At 49.8% G+C, this 22,953-nt stretch overlaps 1 protein-coding gene across 2 annotated transcripts in view; it reads left to right on the forward strand.

The window, feature by feature from the left end:
• Positions 1 to 22,953, forward strand: part of ULK4 (unc-51 like kinase 4) — a 311,597-nt gene that overhangs the window by 186,451 nt on the left and 102,193 nt on the right. For both annotated transcript variants that reach the window (XM_045857407.1, XM_045857405.1), the window contains exon 33: positions 18,216 to 18,382. In XM_045857407.1, the coding sequence (XP_045713363.1) occupies positions 18,216 to 18,382 (167 nt within the window). The remainder of the gene's footprint in view (positions 1 to 18,215; positions 18,383 to 22,953) is intronic.

Raw genomic sequence — 22,953 nt, forward strand, 5'->3', positions numbered from 1 at the left:
GAAGACAAGAGTGGAAACTGCTCACACGCCCCTCCACTCTCGAATGTGGAACTCCTCAGTGGCGTCGGCACTCGGTGGGTGCTCCATAGCCGCCAGCATGGTGAGCTACAGACAGCTTCCGTTAGCACAGTCGGGGTGGGGCTCGTGAACGAACGTCACTCGTGAGTCCGGGTATACAAACTGCAAAGCCAGGCCAGGCCGCTCAGCTAACATCATTGATGTCGGTAGTCATGACTTTGGGGGAGGGGGTGATGTCTGGAGGGGGCACAAGAGGATTCTGGGTGCTGGCGATTTTCTCTCTCAAGCCGCAGGCTGTTTACACCGGTGTGTTCAGTTTGGGAAAATTCACCTAGCTGTGCACTTAGAATATTTATTGTCTTTTGTATGTGTACCACACATGAGCAGAAAGTTTCTCTGAAATGTCTAATGTCGATAGTATATGCAGATAGTATGTAAACATGTGGTTTGTGTGCCCCAGATTCCGTACGTCAGACTGGTTGGTCATGTCTCACTACCACATGGTAACTCTCTGACCTTGTACGCCCAGCCAGCGCACGTGTGTGGACCACTCCCTCATCTGTAGAGTGTGTGTGATGTCAGTATTGTTGAGTTGTATCGAGAATTAATATGGCACATAGACGCCTTTGAGAAAATGCTCCTTTCCTTCTCTTTGACGGACAACATGTCTGTGTGTAAAAATTATATGCATGTGTACATATGTATATGTAAAATATACAGGGTCCCGCACAAATAATGCCCCCTTTTGTTATAAAATCTTTTATTACATAATCATAAGTATGTAATTCTGTTATATAACAATATCGTACTCAAGCACACCACATGACATTTTAGGGAAAATGTTCGAATCAAAACTATAAAAAGTATACCACCCATATTATCACCCTGCCGACCACACTCCAGCAGGCCCTCCGTCCCCTGGACCCTGTGTGTGTGTACACATAGACACATCTTTGATAAAATGCAACAACTCAGTTTTTTAAAATAAATTTTTAAAATTAATTATTTTAAACATGAAGGACCTTGGTGTTTTTTATTTATTTATTTATTTATTTATTTATTTTTAGAGAGGGAAGGGAGGGAGAAAGAGAGAGAAACATCAATGTGCGGTTGCTGGGGGCCGTGGCCTGCAACCCAGGCATGTGCCCTGACTGGGAATCGAACCTGCAACACTTTGGTTCGTAGCCCGAGCTCAATCCACTGAACTATGCCAGCCAGGGGTAACAACTTAGTTTTATATTAGAACTCATGACAAGATTCAAAATGAACTCTCTACCAGTGAAATGTTAACCTCTAAGTATGTTTACACTTTACATTTATGACCTAAGTGTAACTATATATTTGTGTAGTTATGTTCAAATATAGAGCGTAGTTCATTGAATTTTTTTTCTTTTTACAGTGAGATTGTGGCCATATATTTTCCCCCTCTAAAAGCTATCATGTAGAATAAAACATGGCATTAGTCATATTTAGGTTGTTCGAGATGATAGGTTGGGATCTCATAATGATTTTTCTTTTTTTTTTTCAGCTTGTCAGATTTAATCAGTAGGTAATCAGGCATTGATGGAAAATGAAATTCCAAGTTATGCTCTATGCTTCCTTATTTGCATACGTCAGTCTGAAGACCTGAGCCATAATGCAACCCAAAATAAGAGAAATGGCTTGTATTTTCATTCACTATTAATTCACACACTGATTTATTGAAATATTCGTTGAGCACGCACTCACTGTAGACGAGGGAGGCGGTAAACCATCAGTGTCAAATGTGCGTCAGATCAAACACATGACGCGGACCATGAGGCGGCGGGGCCTGTGGGAGAGGAGGGGTTGTGCGGAGGGGCCTGTGTGGAGGGCGACGTTTAAGCAAAGAGGGGAGGAAGAAAGCGAGTCATCCCAGTGCGAAGGGGATGAGCGTCTTGCTCCTGAATTTCCCAGTCTTAATTCAAAGTCCAGTGATCCAAGGTGAAAACTTGGAGAACATCTCTCTGCTTCACTGCTGTGCCTTTCTGTGTTTTGTTGCGGTAGCGTTGTTTTTGGATGTTTGGACCCAACCCAAAGGCTTTTTCCTGTTGCCGAAATCAGAGCTCTGATGCAAACAGTGGTTCCGAGTGGAGGTTCTGGGACTCGGTGTTCCTAGTTCTGGCTCCTCGTCTAGAGTCCTTGTTTGCTCTTGAAATAGAATTGCTTCACGAGTAAGGGTCAGATGTTTTAAGAACGGTGTTGTGTTGTGTCATTGTAGAATATTCGGATTTCTTTCTTTCTTTAAAAGACCAAAAATACCGAATGACTGATAAAGCATGTATACTGAATAGACATATATTTTCAGTGAAATACAATGTGAACAAGAGACATTAGCATTTAGGGTAATGCTAAATTTTTTAGCCAAACTCAGTATTTTTTAATATTCTTCAACATTCTAACCCAAGTAGACAACCCCCACCCCCGCCCCTGCAAAAAAAAAAAAAATCGGGTGTCCTGTGACGTTAGCCGGGATCGCCCTCAGAATTTCAGAGTGGGCAGGACCGTTAGAGCTTTTCCAACCTGGTTCCTTCGTGTCGGTTGGGAGGTCAGGGGGCAGGCGGGGGCCCTGGGAAGCTAGAGCAGACAGCGGTGACCTCTGGACTCCGAAACCAACGCCCTCTTCCCTTCCCTGGGTACTGTAGATGGGGGGGAGAAGAGCTGATGCCGCGCCGATTTCACAAGTGATCTCTGAAATGTTTTATGTATGTTTAGTTCACAACGGAGTTTGGATCTCTCGTTTTTGTTTGCCTTTGTGCTGCTCTCCGTAGCAGCACCGCGACCCATCCACCAAGGTCTAGATCTTGCTCATGGATTAGAGGACTTGGTGCAGCAAAGACACCAGCGGTCTCCCTCATTGGTTTGTGACCTGGGTGCAATTAAAATACGTAGGTGTGCGTTGTGGGCTGTTGAGTCAGCTCCATTCCTGCCAACTCTACGAATGAGCGACGTCCACAGTGTCCTGTCCCCAACCCCCCGCTCAGCTCCTGCAGACCCATGCCTACGGCTTCTCTTACGAAGCCAACCCACGTCCAGTGTGGTCTCCCTCTTTCCCTGCTGTCTCCTTCCTCCGCCACCGCAGCATCACTGTCTTTTCCGAAGAGCCCTGCCTTCTTGTGCCCACAGCAGGACAGCTTCGGTTCTGTCATTTTTGCCTCCAGTGGTGCTTCTGGCTGAATTTGCTCTAGGACCCTCGTGTTGCTCTTTCTGGCTGCCCCGGGTATCCGGAGAGCTCTCCTCCAGCACGGGGCTTCAAACCAGCCCATTTTCCCCTGTCATCCTTCTCCACTAACCAGCTTTCCCATCCACACACAGTAATTAGGAATGCGAGCGTGTGGATGGTCTTAGCCTCGGTCTCCAATGACACAGCTTTGCTCTTGACGATCTGTCCTAATCCTTCACTGCTGCCCTCAGAGCCTCAGCCTGCTCTCGATTCCCTGGCTGCAGTCTCCATTTGAACTGAGAACCGCACCTAGGTCAGCAACATCTTCCACGGTTTCATCGTCATCCTCGTCTTTGTTAAAGTTGCCTATTTCTTCTTGTGGTCACGATTTTTTTATATTAAATGTAGGTTCTGCTTTGGCACTTTCTTCTTCCACTATCGTCAGAAGTCATTTCTGATCATCGCTATTTTCTGCCAGTAAGATGGTGTCATCTGCACATCTTTTTTTTTTTTTTTCATTGAATTTATTGGAGTGACATCTAATAAACTTACATAGGTTTCAGGTGTACTATTCTGTAACGCATCCTCTGTATGTTGTATTGTGTGCTCACCCCCTCAAGTCAAGTCCCCTTCCATCACCATTTGTCCCCCTTTACCCTCTCCAACCCTCCCCACCCCCTGCCCCTCTGGTGACCCCACGCTGCTGTCTGTGCATCTTAAGTTCGATTCCATCCGCCAGCTCTCACCACTCCTCCCTGAGTCCGGTCCACTTTTTCATACAATGTGTTCTGTGTGCAGGTGACACAAATGAGGAATAAAACGTGCCCTCGTGCAACATCTTTGTCTGCAGGAAACCGTTCTCCGTCCTCACATTGTGTCCTGACAGTGGTTTCCCATTCGCGACACGGGCCGCCTCCCAGGACCAGCCAGGACTGAGGCACGCCTGTTTCTTTCAGAGCATCCCGTGCTTTTCCATGGTCCACGCAGTCACAGGCTCTACTGTATCCCGTGAAATGTAGACTGACTTTCTTCTGAAGCTCCTTGGAGCACTCCTGTGCCCAGGGCCCGTTCACAGTGAGATCTCGAGTGCCTCTCCCTGTTCCAAATCCATCTGGGACATCCGGCACTTCGTGCTCCGCGTGCGGTAGGAGCCTTCGCCACACCGCCGTGAGCATCTCTTTGCTTGCAGTTGCCGCCCTCCCTGGCATCCCCCTTCCTGAAGGTTGGGTGCGTGTGAAATGTGTTTAGTCTGTAGGCCACTGTCGGCAGACTAAGAAGTATAGCAAGTTATAGCTTATTAGCAAAATAAGTAACTATCAGAGTTTTGGGTTTTGTTTGTGACAGTAAGTAGGTCATCTGATTCTAAGATTGGCATCAGAGAAGAAAGGCCGTATGTAATCAAAGTCTGCTATTAAAATGGCAGAGCTTTGGTTCAGATTTTCAGATATCGATCCGATAAGCCCACAGGACTGGAAAAGTCGCTCAGAAATAGGGCCCCGCTGTTCTGCGGCAGACGTGGCATTCCGCCAGACCCCTGGGGAAATGACGCGGTATTCAGTAACCGGTCCTGGGGCGGTTATTCCTCAGTACGGGAGGCAAAGGAATGGGACCGCTCCTGCGTACCAGCCGCAGGAACCAAGCCCAGCGGGTTTATGTATTTAAATGTAAAAGGCTGAGCTTCAAAACTTAGAAGAAAAAGTAGGATGAGGTCTTTCTGATCCTCAGATACGTAAAAACTTATTAAACTTGAGTCACAAAAGAAAACATTTTAAAACCTCTGTGTCACAGTGACAGCTCGCCTGGTGTGTCCTCTCCTCAGCGCCCTGCACACAGGACAGAAGATGCCACCTTCCCGGAAACATCAGGGTTACGAGCGGTGCCTCAGGCTTTGCGAATGTTTGCTTCAGACCCTCCTGTTTAGTGGAGCCAACTGTTGGCTGCTCGGGACACCGCAGGGGAAGGCGGATAATGGGGAGGGGTGTTCAGGGGTGGGTCACAGACAAGACACACTTCTTTTTGCTTCAACAGGACACCTCTCTCCCCTTGTTTTCTGTATTACTGGGGTTCCTCATGTTTTCTAGCAAAAGAATTATCAGTAAAATAACTTTGAAAACCTATGTTCTGTTGCACTTCACCTGTAAGACTTGAGTTCCTGGCTCAATAAAAATACTGGCAAGAAAATGACAGAATGCGTGAATGAAGTGTTCCCAGGGAGAGACACGCAAGAGTCCATTGTAATTGAACCCGATGTTTGCAACCAAATTCGATAAGACAGAAAGTAATACAGACTCATAAGGTCTGGGGTGGGGTTTTGCTGGGCCAGACTTCCCATCCCAGCTTTGGTCTCTGTAGGTCCGTCTTCTCTGGACACTTCCCGTACATGGGATCACACAGCACATCATCTTCCGTTATCTGGTGGGAGTGTTTCAACGTTTAGTATATGGTCTTGTCTTTAAAGAAGAACCTCTTTAATGGTTGTGTGTTTTCTGTTTCACTGGCATTTACTTTTTGTTAATTCCTTCTTTTTATTTTGGGCTTAATTGGTGTTCCCCCCCCCCGCCCCCCAGATTTTTAAGGTGGGAATATACAGAATTGATTTTAAAGCTTTGTACTTTTTTAGCATTTAGAGCTACAGATCTCTTTCTAAGCACTGTTACATTTTTATTATCATTTGGACATGGTTTTTAATTTTCCCTGGGATTTCTTCTTTAACCCACGGATGTCTTAGAAATGTACTGTTTAATGTCCATACATTGGGGGCTTTCTAGACACTTTATTGTGATTGATTTCTAACCTTTTTCCAGTTGTGCTGGAAGAACACATCGTGTAAGAGTTCAGCGTGTTGGAAGTTTATCGAGACTTACTATTCGGGCCCGGCACTCGGTCTGTCTTGGAGGTTTCGAGTGTCTCGGTACTGAACGCGGGCTCTGCAGCTGTCAGGTGTGGGGTCTGTGCAGATCCATGCCGCCCAGGAGGTCGGGAGCGCTGTGCAGACGTTTTCGGCTGGTTTTCTATCCACTGATCTCTGGCGTGTTTCCATCCCTGGGAGAGGGGCGTTTGGAATCTGCAGCCATGGCGGGACTTCCCTGTTTTTGTTCAGTTGTATCAGTTTTTGCTCTGTGTGTGTTGAAGCGCAGTTCAGTGCTCTTGCACTTAGGGTTCTGTGTTCCTGATAAATTGCTTCTTCTATCCTTATGGAATGTCCCTTTTTTCTCTCAGCTGTTGTACAGTAAGTTTGGTTTTCAGAAGTCTGGCTGTTCATGTGCTTAGGTACGGTCTTATTTATATTCCTCTTGCTGGGGGTTTGCTGAGCTCCTTGAATTTGTAAATATATGTTTTGTTTTATCAAATATGAACTATTATGTCTTCAAATATTTCTCCCTACTTTCTCTAGTTCTTTCCTCTAGAACCCCAGTTGTTAACCGTAATTATATATTTATATACTAGTATACGTGTAGACGTGTGTGTATAGGCACACATATGTGTGTGTGTTGTATGTATTAGTTTTTTGATATGGTTTCCATTTTTTAAAAATTAATCTTGGTATTTTTCTCTTCATTCCTATTGGGTAATTTCTACAGATCTGTCTTCTAGTTTCATGACTATTTTTAACTACAATCTCTGGTCTGCTTTTCATCCCAGCCAGTGAGTATTTCATTTCAGATAATGTACTGTTTAGTTGCAGAATTTCCATTTCGTTTGTTTTTATTTTCTAAGGCATTCTGACCTGTTCATTATGACCATATTTTAAAATGTCTTTCCACACATTTTTATTAGCTGCTTTAAAACCCTAGGTTTATGCCCTGACTATCTCTTTCTCCCCCTCTCTTCCCCTCTCTCTAAAAATAAATGAAATCTTTTAAAAAACCTGGGCCATTTCGGTGTCTCTGTTAAAAGTGTTTTTCTTGGTTATGGTTGCATCTCCCCGATTCTTTGCAGAATGACACCTGTTTATTGCATGGTGGCAGAGTTCTGGAGACTGTATTGTGAACCTTAATGTTGTTGTCTCCCACGTTGAGTTCTTTTCTATCTGCCACTTAGTTCACTGGTGGGTTAGCTTAGTTCTTTTAAATCCTAGTTTCATTTTGTGTTACCCTGGGCATATTAATAAGGTGTGGCTTTTCTGGTCCCAGTTGAAATCTCAGAGCGCTTGCAAGATTTCTTCTGTCCAAATTGTCGGAACCTCTGGTCTCCCAGCTCTGTGCGATTTCTCGGGCTCTTCATCCAGCCCACACACAGCTGCCGGGGGGCCCGTCTCTGTCACACCTCCTGGAGTCACATCCGGTGGACAGCATGGCGCTTGGCCAAAGACATCAGGGTGCTGCTGTGTCCGCTTCCAAAGCTCCCTTCCTGAGAGCTCCGCTGTCTTCCCTGCTCAGCGGGTGGGCTCTGGCTGCCTCAGCAAGCCCTGGCCCACCTCCTGCTCCTCAGCAGGTGAGGCCGCCGGGCTCTGCTTGGGCCCCACCACCCTGAGCCTAGTCCGGAAAGTTCGTGCAGACGGATGACAGGTGATGACAGGGCTCGTTCGTGCACTTCCCTCTCTCGGGAATCAGTCCTGTGCCGCTGTTTGTGTGACACCCGCAGACAGTCGCGTCACAGCCTTTGTCTTGGTTTAGCATTGTGTGGTCGACGGGTGAGTTTGGTACCAGTGATGACTTTGTGACCGGATGTCAGAGACCTCTCTGGTTTTTTTTTTGTGAAGTTTACTTATTATTAGCAACTCTTCACTTTGTCGCCGTTTGTATTTCTGTCTCTTTGAAAACAGATCAGTTCATTTCCTCTGACCATTTTTTCTCCTAATTTTTCAGCATGTTCTCAGACTTGTCAGTTTTCTCTGTAAGTAAGTGAAAATTGACCCTTGTGACATTATGCAAATATTTCCCACTTTGTTGACTTTTAATTTTGTTAATGTAGCTTACTACAGAAATTATGAAATTTTAATTATTATTTATAGACCTTTCATCACTTCTGAGTTTTGCGTTATATTGGGAATACTTTCTCAACTCTAGATTTTAAAAATTCTTCTTAATTTATTACTTTTATGGATCATTGTCTGATTATGAAATCATTGATCTACCTGGAATTTACTTGGTTTTTAAGTTGCGAGCAGGGTTTATTATTTAGGACTACATAGTATTACCAACATCATTATGTGAAGGTTCCATCCTTTCTCCGTTGGTAGGCAATGCCGCTGTATTAAAGTTCTGTATGTTTCTATGCAGATTTCAGGCCTCTTCCTTTCTCCCTTTGATTTTATTTACTTACACGCCAGTGCGAAACTCTTCATTTTATGGTGTTATTATGAACTTAAACATTTGATTGGGATAGTTCCCATCTCTAGTTACTTTACCATTTTCAGGGGCTTTATTGCTGTTTTACTTTTTGATCTTTTCCATGGTAACTTTATAATTAGTTTGTGTAGTTTCAAAAACACATTGACCACATATTGTGATTATTTTGAATCTATAGATGAATGTCAGAAGAACCAACATATGTATGACTTCAAAGCTGTTCTAGGAAAACACACGGTGTGACCCTCCATGGGTGTGTCTGATTCTGTGTCTCTTGATAATGTTTTAAGTGTTTCTTCATGTTGATCTCACCGAGTACTTGTTTTATCTGTTCTTAGGTACCTCATCATCTTTTGTTTGTATGAAAAATGGCACCTTGTCTTTTGTTCCACCCTCCAAGGGACTGTTAGTCTTATGCGTGGAATGTTTTTCTGTTTGCAACTCATTCTACTCTGTGGTATTTGTAACCTTCACCTAAACGCCGTCCCCTCCCTCCGTCAGCTGTTCTCACTGTGATTCACACGGACACTTTCCCTGAGCCCTGGTGGGCGCCAGCCGCTGAGAAGGGCGCTGGGCAGAATGAATCCCAAGATTTAGTCCATACCTTCCAGTGCAGTAGTCTTACGGTCTCTCTTATCTCAGTTCACTTTTTACTTGGTCATTCAGAAGCATTTACTGCGTACCTTCTATATTCCCAACACCACGACAGACAAGGCAAGACTCACGAAAAGCACCCCATTCAATTCAAATGTAGGTACTCCATATTTTTTAAGGTGTGCTTCTCATTCCATTATAGTTCCTCTCCTTGAGGAGCTTGCCATCAGCTGGGGAGAAGCATTTTATGTGGAAGGATAAGTAGCAGCACAAGATGGTATTGCGTCGTTGCCCAGCACACATGGAGGCTCTTGAAGGAGAGAGTGGCGAGCGAGCGTGTGTGCTGTGAGTGAAGTGGAGGCTGTCAGTACGAGGGGCACCGAGGCCGCCTGGCTGGAGAGAACAGTGGGAACACGGAGCGGAGGGGGTGCAGGGGGATGAGGGCGCAGGGGGCTGAGCGTCCCGGCTGGAGGCTGGGCTCCATGTCGTGGGCGTGGTGGGAGCCAGAGGATGGAGGGCCTTGAGTGCTGGGCTGGGCTGGCTCGGTCGGGTGTGATGGCGGGTGCCCGGGCTCTCCTGGAAGTGGAGGGACGTGATGTCAGTGGTGCTGGGCAAGATTAGGTCGCCTTGTTAGTGGGGCAGAGAGAATGGACGGGAGGCGAAACCAGTCCTTTTAGATGCGTGGTGTTGCAAGTCCTAGCCGGAACAGGAAAGGAGCCAGCATCGCATTCAGAGGTCAACAGAAGGGGCACAGCCAGGGCTCAGTGACAGGCACTTGGCTGAGAGGGAAGCAGTGGCATTGCCACCACGGTTTCAGGTCCCAGGGAGTAGGAGAGGCTCTTCATGGCTTTGGTCTCTGCTTGGAGATGTCAGCGTGGCAGTCCCGTTCTGTGGATCAGGCTAACGTGTGAGGCCGGGACAGTGAAAGGATTCCTATGGGAGAACGTCCTAGTCGTGCCCTGTGTGTGTCAACACGAGCACCCTGGTGTTGTAGGTTGTATAATTGTTACTAGGATCTAGTAACTAGAGTCTTGCTATCCAATATTGGTGGGAAGTGACCTCTGCTCGTTCTCATTTGAATGATTTTAAAAAAAATTTCCACACACTCTTAAGTATAATTTGCATTTGTGGACTTTTTAATGATGACCAATGAGAGTTTCTGGAGTGAGTTCTTATTGGTTCACATGGTAATGTCATTTCCTCGGCCCATATGTCACGAGCACCTGCTGTGACGAGGGTCCGTGCTGAGCCCAGGGGAGCTGGGAATCACCACATCGGTGTGTCTCCCGCCCTGGTGGAGCCGATGGTCTAGTTGGTGGGTAAGACGGGCATCCGCCAGGGAAGGACATGCGCCCATCTGCGGGGTTGGGGGGAGGCAGCTCCAGGAACTGAGAAGTGGGCGGGGACTGAACCCAGAAGAGTGGAGCGTCCTGCGACCCGAGAGATGGCAGCCTTTCCAAAAGGCCACATGTGTCAGGAGCCGTCAAGACGTCAAGTGCAAGGTGGTAAAGAGTGAGTATTAGGCTCTTCTGTTTTAACCACATTTCCTCATTTATTTTCCTCTGGGTTTTTTTTTTTATTTCCTGTCAGCTTCATCTTTTATGTCCATATTTAAGTGAGCATTTACCAGTCCCTTCATAGCTGGAATTGATTTCCAGTGTGACTTCCCATTTTTTTCCAGAATTTGATATGTAAAAGCTGCCCATCGGAATCTTCCTAACCAGTATTTATTTTCCCCACCAGAAGACTGAAAATGAAACTCGCTCCCTGGTGATTGTTGTCATCTCCCTGACAGCATCCGTGCTGAATATCTCACACGGCTCTGCGTCTCCTGCCGCGTCAGCCGGGACAGGCCCGCGCGGTGACTGGCACCTGCTAATTAGCTAATGCGGAGAGGTGTCACCGAGGCAAAAAGATTGTCGTGGGATAATAGGCCTGTTATGTACAAATACGAAAATAGCTTTTGCAAAATAAGGTTTTAACGAAGCAGACTGATTTCCAAGGCGGGCTGCCTCGGCTCCGTGGCCGTTCCCTGTCCCTTCGCTCTCCTTGTGTCTCGGCCCGTCATGGTTCTCTGGCGGCGGGAGAGGTTCGGCTCGGGGTGGGAAGCCCCTGCCCTCAGCTCTCTCACCCTCACCTGCTCCTCAGCACTTTCTAGAGAAATCACATTTTCTTTTTGCATTTACACGTGATAGGGAATAGTCTTATTTTCCTTTTTTCATTTTGAGTCATTTCAGTTACAGAGATGCGCAATCTTGTGTGGTGGGTACAGGCACCGTGACTGTGAGGCCCGAACACCTTGGCATGGTTACCCAACCCCCTGGGCCTCAGTCTCGTCACCTGTGAAATGGAGGTGTCAGTGGGATTTTGGCTGGATACCTGTTAAAGCCTTTAGGATAGCACCTGGCACACGGTAGGAGCCTAGTCGGCATTTCGCTGTCACTGCTGTTTTTCAGCACTGGCTTAGTCTAGTGTCTGATGTTTAGCTTTAGAGTACAATTGTAGAAATAACAGTCACAGTCTATTATTGTGCACTTTTATTGAATGTCTATGGAAATAATTTTCCACCAAGAGTTTTAATAGGTTTAGAGGTAAAGAACATTCATTTGCCACATTCTGGTATAATTAGAAAATATCAGAGCTAAAAGAAACCTCAGGCGTCACCCCACAGGGCCCCCTCTGCATTGTCTGATGAGGGGTTTAAGGCCCCGTACAGGGGAGCGGGTTGGCCACGGTCACTCGGTCGGTTTCTGAGCACACTGAGTCTGCGGTCTGCGTGTCCCGGTCCAGTGAGCTTCCTCTACTGTAATTTGACTGATGGAGTTTCCTCCAATTTCTGGCTGAACAGAAATGAGCCAATCCGTAAGCGTTTTCCACGAAACAAATGGAACAAATACAGCATCAAACTGGGTTCTCCGAGGCCTTGGTCCATCCGTGGATGCGGACTCAGAAATGCATCCCGTCAGGAGGCACGGGGGGGCCAAGGGCGTCTCCTCGCAGAGGACGGACCCCGCCCAGAGAGTCACTTCTGCTCCCCCCTTGTATTCGTGTCTCTTTGTCGTAGCAACAAAGCCACGGGCTTAGTTGCTTAAAACACCACACAAATGTATTCTCTTACAGTTCTGGAGGTCAGACATTTAAGTCACGACGTTGGCAGGGCTCCATTCTTTCTGGAGGCTTCCATTTCCTTGCCCTGAGCACTCAAGCTTGTAGAGACCGCCTGCATTCCCTGGCCTGTGGCTCCTTCCTCTCCTCACTCCAGCCTCCTGTTTTTGTCAGCCCCCTTACTTCTCCGATCTCCTGCCTCCCTGTTATAAGGACCCTCGGGATTACCTTTGGCCCAGTCGGATAATGCAGGAAAATCTCCCCGTCTCAAAATCCTTAATCGTGTCTGCAAAGTCCCTTTTGTCACGGAAGGAAATGCCCACAGTTCCCAGGGATCCAGGTTGCGTAGATCTTTGGGGGGGGGGGGCATTGTTCCTCCTAGCACATCCCCGAAGCCATTAAAACGAGAGTCGAGTCTTTTCTGTAAATCGCACACTTGGATATGTCCACACCGTGTTCTCCTGTGTCTGAGGCTGTCCGCGCTGAACTCCTGCCCGTGCTAATGAGAGGAGGGTCCGGGACAAGCGTGGGCTCAGGGGTGCCGAGGTGAGTGTGTTTTTAAGGTATTCTCACGTACAAAGTTTTCTTAGGAATATAATTCAAAATGAAGGCTCTGATTACAGAGTCCTTTCAGTCTTTCCAAAGAAAGAATTTAATGGAGACATTCGCCTCTGTCATATTTGGGAAGTCCCCAGCCTTTGTTCGAGCTGGGCGCAGCACTGTGAGTTGGCTCGCCAACTCATCTGCGGAGCTCGTTTGGTGACCCCTCCTTCGTGGGGAGGGCCCAGCTCCGTGGGCTTGTGGTGCTCGGGCAGGGGGCGAGGGGGCGGCTGTAGGAGAAGCCAGAGCTCCAAGGCAGAGGGAGCGTGGAACTGGCTGTGCAAAGGCGGTGGTGGGGGGAAGGTGTCTGCCCGGTCTCGGGCACAGTGTGGACTCCAAAGGCCCCTTAGGAAGGAGCTGGAACAACAGAGGCAAAGAGCTGCCCTGGGATCGTTCACGAACTTGTAACCTGAGAGACGCTGGGACACATTTTTGCAGGGCCATTTCTGTGTGGGGGTGGCTGCTCACGACGACCCTTTGGCCGGAAGAGGCGAAGTGAGCTTGGAAGCTGTGGCTCAGGACCCCGCCGTTCACAGATGCCTGCGTTTGCCCCGTCGGTGTGTCTACAACCAGCATCGCCACACTCACCCCCAGGCTTTTCTACTGGAAAAGCAGACTTTTGACTCAGCTCATGTGGTGCCACTCTGGCTTTGGTGGTTGAGCCTTGATCTGCGTGAGAAAGAACGGTTTCCCCACACTGAGTTTCACAGATGGTTTTCCACTCCTCCTCCGGGTTGTCTGCTGAGGTGGACTTGAATGAACCCTGGTAGAAAGGACCTCATGTTTGTGTGATGTAAATGCCAGATTATCTAGAAGGACGCCTCTGTGTGGGGAGGCTGCATTTGGATCTAGAGTGTTCTATTCCAGTCGTTAACGGTAGAAACAGGAAGTATTTTCAGAAGCTCGGCATGTCAAAATGTACTCTCACATTGTCTCTCACGTCCCCACAGACTCTGAAACGGTAACAATAAGGACTCAGCGACCGGAGCCAGGGACAGCTCACGCGCATTAATGTTCCCGGAACATTAAACACTTGAAAATAACTTGTGGGGGTGGCCCCTTTAGAGATTTGCTTTTAATTAATACAAAAAAATTCTTGGATTTTTTGTTTGGTGAGTTGGTTATAATGAATGCAAATAATTATAATTATATGGATTCTTGGGCTTAACGAATGTTCCTTTAGAGATGTTAGGATGGACTATTAAGACGTTGTTATGAAGGGATTTGACCAGGGGGCGGGGGAATACTGCGACACTGTCCCATACTGCTTCACACGGCACCTCCGAGGGGGACGACAGGCGGGCAAGGCGCCCACACCCTTCCTACTGGGCTGGCCCGTGTGGAGGGCAGAGTGTGGCCTCACTTCTGTACTAGGTTCACCTGCCGGTCTGGAGAGGGTGAAACCGCAGTCTTGGATCTTAACACTCCCATGCAGGGATGCCTGCCTTTCCCCTCCACACAGAGGCACACCCGCCTAGCGCCGGGGTGGGGACAGAGGCAGGAGATGCAGCAGCAGGCTGTGCTTCGGCCCCGGGGTCTGGGGCAGAGCTGACTAGAGCCGTGGGTGGTAGCTACCGCCTCTCAGGCTGGGCCTGCAAGGAAAGAGAGAAAGGGAGGGGAAAAGGCCAAAACAACAATGGAAGAATGGCTGGGCCGTTCCCTGGGCGAGGCCTCTGGCTGTGCTCTGTCGTCACTAGCCTGTTTAGTAGAAGAGGAAGGTGAGGAAGAGCCATACGCCCATGCCCGTGGCCAGCTTGATCGCTTGGAAAGTTCTCGCTGTGGGGAACGCAGCCCTGGCAATATCCTTGAACTTCACTCTGTCTCTTGGTTGGCATTCCCCATGGAGAAGAATGAAAGTACCGCAATGGGAGAATGTTAATTTCCTTTCCCTCCCTTGGCTCCTTCTTAGATCTAGTCCTTGACTTTGGTGACATGCACGGCGCATTAGCTCGTCCTCAGAACTTGGCCCGTGTTGAAGTCTAATCCTTCAGTCCCGTGGGCTGCAGTGAGGAGACGAACCTCCCATAGCGGGTGTGGGCACCAGAGGCTGCCAGTTTATGCGAATGCAGATTCAAGCCCTTCTTCCTTCCAAGAAACAGCGTTTCCTGGCTTCCTCTAGGGGAGAATTCTGGACACAGTGTAGAAGCAAATATGTCAAAACGTTCGCTGAGTGTGGGAAAATGCAATAGGGAAGATGTCACAATTTGAAGTTTCACTTTAGGCTGTGGGACCTAACAGATTCTACCAGTGACAGGCATTGTGACCTGGAAATGACACCACCAGCGAACTTTCCTCTGGCTTTGAATTGTGTCAGGTAGACATCCTGGCCACCTTTTTCTTGAGAATTCTCGTCATGCCTTGATAACTGTGGCATTATGTTACCACGATCCTCTACTGTGTTCGCCCCTGCGCCTCCCTGTCCTCTCTCAATGCCTCGCCCTGTGCGGGACGGACTCCGCGCCTCTCTGAGCCCTGCCTGTCCTTTGAGGGCACTTTTCCATTCTCCGATCATCTCAGACTCCTCTTGTTCCAGTCTTGATCGCCCCTTGGTTTATGGGCCTTGTTCTCTCACAGCCTTTGCACAGTGGCCTCTGGGTGTCATCTCAGTCCTAAGCGCCAGTTTGCAGCCCCTGGAAAACCCACTCCCCATCGCCTCTGCGGCAGGGCAGTTCTCCCGTTTCTTTCTGCCCCTCTTCCCTGTCGCCGCAGTAACAGATGGCACTTCTGAGCGAGGTGTCTGCTCCCCTTCTGGTCGTGGCGTGACCTCAGAGGCCTCCTCGCTGGCCTTCCATTCTCCGTGCCCCACTGGTCGCTCCGGGAGGCTCCGCAACAGTGGGACCAGGCAGTGGTCACTAGTGCACAACATTTCAGAGGAACTTCATAACAGGTGAGTTAGGCTAGCAACCCCGCAACCCGAGATCAATTTTAACATTGTTAATGCGAAACACCCAGACAATTTCCTTCCTGATACGATGCAACAGGATAGACGGAGTACTCAGCCCTCAGTGTTATTTCCTAAATAATTGAACCTGAATTAAACTTGAGTCTCTGGGTCTTGTGACCAGTTTACAAGAAGTACAGGGACCAGGGGGGCAATGCCACAGGGAAAATGTTCTCATGTCTCCAACAAGTAAGTGGCATAAAAAGTTGCAAGGGGGGGGGGAGGATGGTTGGAGGCCGGAGGAGAGTTAAGCTCTGCAGCTGAATGGACCTGGTTTGTGTTCTGCTTCCAATGAGTTACGAGAGGACAGCTGTGAAGGGGTTGCATTTTAAATGGAAGCTGTATGTTGAGTGTATTCAGTGTGTTTTATTGAGTGGTACTGGCATCGTAGTTACGTTAAAAAAGAGTCTTTATCTGTTAGACTTACAGAGGCATCCCAGGAAAAATCAGATGGTGCTTGGTGTTGATTGTAAAATACGAAGAAAAAAATAGATGTGGATAGATCAACAAGAATGGCAAAATGTTGACAATTCTAAAAGAGGGTAATAGGAATTAATTCATTTTTTCAGAACTGTCTCGTGACTTTCTTTGTTTTCATAATAAAAGCTCAAACAAGAAAATCCTTTGTTTTGATGCTGAAGCGGAAGTTCTGGCCACGAAGAGCTCTGACCGGCCGGCCGGCTGCGGTCAGTCGGTATCGCTGTGGTGAGGGGACATTCGATGTCCTGTTTCATTTGGAATCTCCTGTGAGCGCCGGCCCTGGCAGCGGGCGGCATCAGTGTGCCACATCAGGGCATGGCCTTTGTCACCTGTCTTTTCACAGAGCAGACTGGAAGGGACTCCGCCCCGCCGGGTCTGATGGAGGGGAGGGGTGTTTGCACCCCTTCTCGGGACTGAGCGAAGATGGGGAAGGACACCGTCACTCCCCGGCTCTTTAGTCTGAACCAAGCGGCATGTAGATGGGACCCAGGGGTCTACCGCCACCTTCTGCAGGGCCACTGGTCCCGTGCAGGTCCGGGGGTCCAGGGGGGACCCAGTAAGTACCTCTGACCCTCTACAAGGTGGCCTTGCCCCTCCCAAGGGAAACATCTTCTGTCCTTCGAAGGAGAAGGCGTGCTTCTGAGTGCACACGTCGTGATCATTGCTTTCTGCGCAGTCGCACCGATGATGTGTGCTGTCAGACCTCGTCATTTGATGAAGAAATTGGGCAGTAATTCATTCCGCTTTCCTTTCAACTGTATTTATCTTCAGCTTTGTGACTCGCACCAGTTTTTGCCACGAGGAGTGAACTTTGAATGATGTGTTTGTGATTTCGGCTTCTCTCTGCCTTTAGTGACAGAATTAATTAGGTCCGTAGTCTAAGAATTGCTTTGCACTTGTTGAAGGAACTAGACTGGTTTATTGGGAATGACAATGCGCATTGTTTGGAAGACATGCCGAGGACCTGAGCGGCCGCGCTTGGCGGGGTTTCCATCCAGTCGGTCATCTGGGAACCAGGGACAAGTGGAAAGCCGTTCCAGTAAAACCCAGTGCTCGGGGCATGTCATGCTTCCTTTCTGTGCTTTTCTCCCTCGGCCACTTGTATAAAATATTTGTATGTGGTGAGTCACTGTTTCTAGAACGTTCAGATGATCTACCCACACCTAGGTTCTGTTCACCATTCAGGTTTACAACATTATTCATGTTGCATTTTCACCAGATTTACATTTGAATCAGTTTTCATGAATTCAGAGTGTAATGCTGTGTAACACTAACTGTAGAAATGCCAGCTGAAACGTGAACAATAAGGCACCTAAAATGGGAAAATGAATCTGTGACAGAGTACGTCAGACTAAAAGTCGATGAAGACCAACTGTTCCATGAGGTCTGCAGCGACAGAGTGATGGCAGCTGACCATTTCTACAATTCAAATTTCTTTAAAATCACCATTGATCTCACATTTTGAATTTTCTGGGATGCATGAGAAAAAACATGCTTCATTGCGGTATCCTCTTGAAATGACCCAGTTACTTGTAGGCCCCGTGGTGGCCCCCGGGTGGCCCTGGGCGGCCCTGGGCCCGCCCCACGCAGGGCCGGACCTCCTGTCACGGAGCCTGGAGAGGACAGTCTGTTTGCACACGCACACACGCGTTCTTCCACGGCAGGGAGCCCTCCGTCCAGTGAAGCCCCTCCGTGAGGATGGTGTTTCCCAAGTGTAGTGTTGGGACCCTTGCCTCAAAATCGAGTGGCGAGCCTGTTTAACACATGTACCCTCAGCCCCAACCCGCCCCCAGCCACTGCCGGGCCCCTGAGCAGTCTCCCTGGGGCTGAGGCCTGGAAACCTGCATTTTGCAAAACTCTCCCGCGTGGGTCTGTGCACAGTACCGTTGAAGGACTGCGTACGGTCACGCTCCGTGGCGTACAAATGCCGCTCCATTGGGCTCACACGACACATTATTCTTAGAATTCACGATGAACATTTTGCCCTCCGTCTTTCTGCCCTCAGGACTGGTCCGTCACGTCTGCCACCTGTTCACCGAAACGGCCACCCTGTGCCTGGATGCGGACAACAAAAACAACAACGAGACGGCAGGCGCGCTGCTGTGCTCTCTGCTGGACATCCTGCACGGCATGCTGACCCACACGTCCGGCGTCGTCCGGCTGGCCCTGCAGGTAGGGCGCCTCCGTCCCGCGTCTGGACCAGCCTGCACCATGCCACGCTCCCCTTTCAGTCCCTCCTTTCTGATCTCTCTCCAAGAACTCTGGTTCTCCAGAGAGAGACTACCAAATGAGCCATCTTTGGTGACCAGTGTCAAGAGCAGATCTTGTGGTCACAAAACCTGAAAGGAAAGCCGGAGAGGCCTCAGCAGAGACTTGGGAGCATTGATCCCACCATCGGCCTCGTGCGCGCCCTGCGGTTGGCCAAGCCGCCTGGGATGGGGCTCTGGCCCAGCCCCAGCGGGGAAGATTCAGGAACACTGGATTGAGATTTTAGGCCCATACGTACACATTCATTCACACACATACACATATATGTATACACACACATACACAATGCAACATGTAAACTCTAGCAATTGTTTTCCCTTGGGACCAATACCATGGAATCGCACGTGGATTTGAGAATTAGGAATGTATTATTCAGTCAGGTTGCCCCAGCGCCGCTCCAGGGAAGCAAGGGGATGTGGGTTTATTCAGTGCTTTCCGTGGTAGGTTCTTCCACACGCCTGTTCCCTTCGCTGTGCACTGTCTCCAAGTCAGCTGGTGCTCAGACCACGTGCGGGTGCCCGACTGCTGGGAACCCACGGGCATATTTCAAATCCTGGTAGAACTGCAATACATAAAAGTCAAATGGTAGCCTGTTGGCTTGAACAGATGGAGAAGCTAAAGTGGAAACCAGACTGTTTTGATACCCGGCCAAGAGTCAGAGTGGCAGAACCGGGAACGGGTCCCCAGGCCCCGCTTTTGTCTCTGTTACTTCTCGTCGCGATAAATGGTCACTATTCTCCACGGCGAAGCGGCTCAAGCATTCAGCTGGCCGAGTGTGGTTTAATAAATAATCCTAAAGTCTCCTCAGCAAACACGGTGGTTAGTAAGTGTTTGACCCGCACTTGTAAAGAGGATAGAGGCAAATGGCCTTTCAACTACCCAGTTGTTCTTTGCTCATCTGTAATAATTCTCAATTCTCAATTAGCAGCAGAGCCTTGTTACGTACTGATGGAATCCTGCATTAAGGACTTAGCTTAGCTTTTCCTCTTTTCTAGTGTCTCTTCGGAGGATTGTTTTAGTTCCATTTCCATACTGGTGGTTTTATGTAACTCTTCGAGATGCAGGCTCTAGTTACTCTCACAGGATGCTTTGATGATACCAGTGTGCGAAAGGTATGTTTTGTAGATTGTAGATCAAAGGGATCAGGAGTTTGAAAATTCCAGGACAACAGAAATCCTCTTTTATCTTCAGTGATTATGAGGTAGTGAAGGGTTTTTAAAAGAAAAACTCCTTTATACAAACATTTTCTAATTCTGTTTTCATTTGCGAGCGTACCAAGAGATCACTGTCTGTAATTTCTTCATTCTCCTCGGCACCACTGCGCATTCTGCACTGCCGTCTCCCCAAACCCTCTGCTGTAATGTCTGCCAGGTATTGCTTTCGGCTCCCCCCACCCCCAACCCGGACCTCCAGGGTGCCTGGTGGCAGGCTGACAGTGCTGGGGGAAGGGTCGGGGGGAGAAATGGGGTGTGCATCGAACACACGGTCTCCTTGCACACCGAGCTGTGTGCACTCTCCGAACCATCAGTGGCCTCTCCCGCTTGTAAACCTACCCCGCGCTGGAGATTCTTCCCCGTTCGGAAGTGTCTAACAGGAAGGTCTTTAACGCAGAAAGATTGAAGAATTGAGGGTGGCCGGGTTTGAAATGATGGTAGTGCTTAGAGTTATGAAGCACTTTTCGTTTCCCGGGAGGAGAGGGACATGGTGCAGGAATGGGTACCGGGGAAGCGGGGAGAAGAGGGAGGCAGGTGTCAGACTCTCCCTTAGGAGCTCCGTCCCCGCCCCACCCTGCCTGGTGATGCAGAACTCGTCCTGGCTTCCGTGAGCTTCCTGCGGTTCGCGTGTGAAAGGCGTGGAAGCAGTGACAGACAACACCTGCTCTCGACTCACAGGTGTGACGGGGGCCACTCGGGCCCTGCAGGCTGGAATGCCTTGGATGCAAATCCCAGCCATCCCCCCACCTTTCCACCTATAAGACCCTGGGCGCGTTACTCCACCTGAGTCTACCTTCCTCCCCTGCTCTGCAGGCTTGTTGGGGGGCCTCAGAGAGAGAATAACTGATGTGTGAACACACGTAAGTATACACTGCCTCACACACACGCCTGGCCCGCGGGAGGCGAGCAGTGGGTGGCTGCTGTGTCCTTAACAGCAACGAGAAGAGCGGTGTGCACCCCCACTTCCTGTTCACAGAGGGTCTCCCGTGGCCCGCGACTGCCTTATTTCTGTGTCTCGGCGCGTGGGACTGTTTACTGAATAAACTAACTCCTAGCAGGCTTATGAGACAGGAGCTTATGGTTTTATTTCAGACGTGTGAGCCCAGCCCAGGGCTAGGCACCCATGACTTCACCGGGGATCCCGCGAGGAAGGGCCTTGGCCCTCCGGGAGCTTCAGCTCGGTGGGGACGACAGGCCACACACACACAGAGTAAAGCAAATCCCATCTCATCACACCCGTGACAGTGCGACCACTGAAGGGGACAGGGTGCTGCCGAGTGAATACGGGGGCTAGAGAGGGGGGAGGCGAACATGCCACGTTAAAAGCCAGGGCACCTGACTTCCCGCTCTGGGCCTTGTCTGTCATTTTCGAGGTGGCGGGGGCCCTGGCTCCGCACCTCTCCTGGTAGGAGGATGGTTCAGTGGCTGCTGATTTGCCGGAGTGCTGGGATTGCCCCAGGGCTGAAATGTGGCCCCTCAGGCCTGTTGGTTGCACGCACACGTAAAGGTCGTGGGGTCAGGGGAGCTCTGGTCTCTTTTTAGTGTCTCTTACAATTAGTTGGCTCCCCTGTGGCTTCCCCTCAGGTTTCCGCTCCTCCGGCCGCCCTCTGTCTGGTTGCTGAAGTCAAATGAGATCTGCCTGCCACAGCCCCTCGGCCTCATCACGCCTCTCCTTTCCTTGGAAGCCTTTAGCGCTTTCTCGATGATGCGGTTTTCAAACTCCCTGGCGAGACACCCAAGCCCTCGTACAGCCCAGCCCCAGGGCGCCTTTCCAGGCCTGTCTGCCAGGCCTCCGTGCTGCCCGTCCATCCCTGCACCACACAGTCGGCTTGGGATTTTCCAGAAGGATCCTGCACCTTCTCGCCCCCGTGCCTTTCCTCGTGGGGTTCCCAGCCCAGGCAGCTCTGCTCTCCCTGTCGTCCCTGTGGGCCTCACCCCACTTCCCACTGATGTAGCCCAATGGCGCCTTCTCCCCCTTCCCCACCACCTCTGTAGCGGCTCTCGCGCTCCGCCCTGGGCCGTCATGTGGAAGCTGGCCCTCCCCTTCATTAAACCCTGAGACCCCACAGCATGGGCATGAGCCGTTTCCTCTGTGCATCGCGAGCGTGTGCCAGGATGGTGGTGTTCGGGGAGCGCGGTGAATGTTGGGTTGGTCTGGGCCACACTGTGGCGACCAGTCTCCACTACGTGCTCACACCTGCCTGGACATCAGACGGCAACCGCCCGAGGAATCGCCTGTGCCGTGTTCTCCACCGATACCTTTCCTCGGCGTTTATCTGACCTCTCGTTGAGCACCTGCTCCCCCCGCCCCATGCACTAGACTCACCTAGCGATGCCAGACACAATGGAGTTGTCACCACTGCCCTTTCCGTGAGCCGAGATGTCGGCCGTACTCCTTTCTGTCATCTTGGGCCGTGCTGTACTGCCATCTAGCATCACATACGGCTCGTAGGTTGGCATTCTCAGGTTTTATGTGTTTAAAACTATTAAATTTATACTTCCACATAGAGTTCTCCTCTGAGATCCATACATAGGACCTCTAGCAGCTCCTTCCACTTGACCGCCGGGATGCCCCCTGGCCAGCTGAGGTCGAACGTGCTGAAGCTGAGCTCCAGATTCACCTCCCCCCCAGTCCCCGCCTCCCCAGTCCCTGCCTCCCCACTCCCCGCCTCCCCAGTCCCCGCCTCCCCACTCCCCGCCTCCCCACTGCATCCTTCCACCCGCAGGCGCCGCCACCCTCATCCCGCTCTGCCAGCCGGAGCCCTGGGAGTCGTGCTTAACGTTTCCTTCTACTTCGTGTTCCATGTCTGATCTGTCACAGAATAATGGAGATTTTTACCATAAATATCTAGCAAATCCAACCACTTCTCTGCAATTCTGCTGCTCCCACCCAGCTCAGTCTGTTACCCTTCTTGTCCACGCTGCAACAACTGGTGGGTGTGGGGGTCAAGGCCGTGGGCCAGTTAACGTGTAAAGGCTGATACGGTCTCTCAAATAGTGCTTCAGAGGGCGGAAATGAGCAGCCAGGGTTCAGAAAGGTGCAGGCCTTTGGGATGGTGCTGTCTGTTGGTTTCTGGAACGAAGTTCTAACGTTGTTCCTCTATGGTACAAGTTGTTAAAGGCAGACAGGCAGGCAGGCAGGCAGGCGTCTGATTTTTCAGTCAAGTCCTTCTGAACCCAAGCAAGCAGGCAACTCAAAATCTGTCCCTGGGCCCAAGGTGCAGGGGGAAACGTGGCATTTGTGAGAAGGGCCCTTGGAGT

The sequence above is a fragment of the Phyllostomus hastatus genome, unplaced genomic scaffold (assembly GCF_019186645.2).
Source record: "Phyllostomus hastatus isolate PE091 unplaced genomic scaffold, TTU_PhHast_1.1 phas_scaffold_129, whole genome shotgun sequence".
NCBI classification, from domain to species: domain Eukaryota; kingdom Metazoa; phylum Chordata; class Mammalia; order Chiroptera; family Phyllostomidae; genus Phyllostomus; species Phyllostomus hastatus.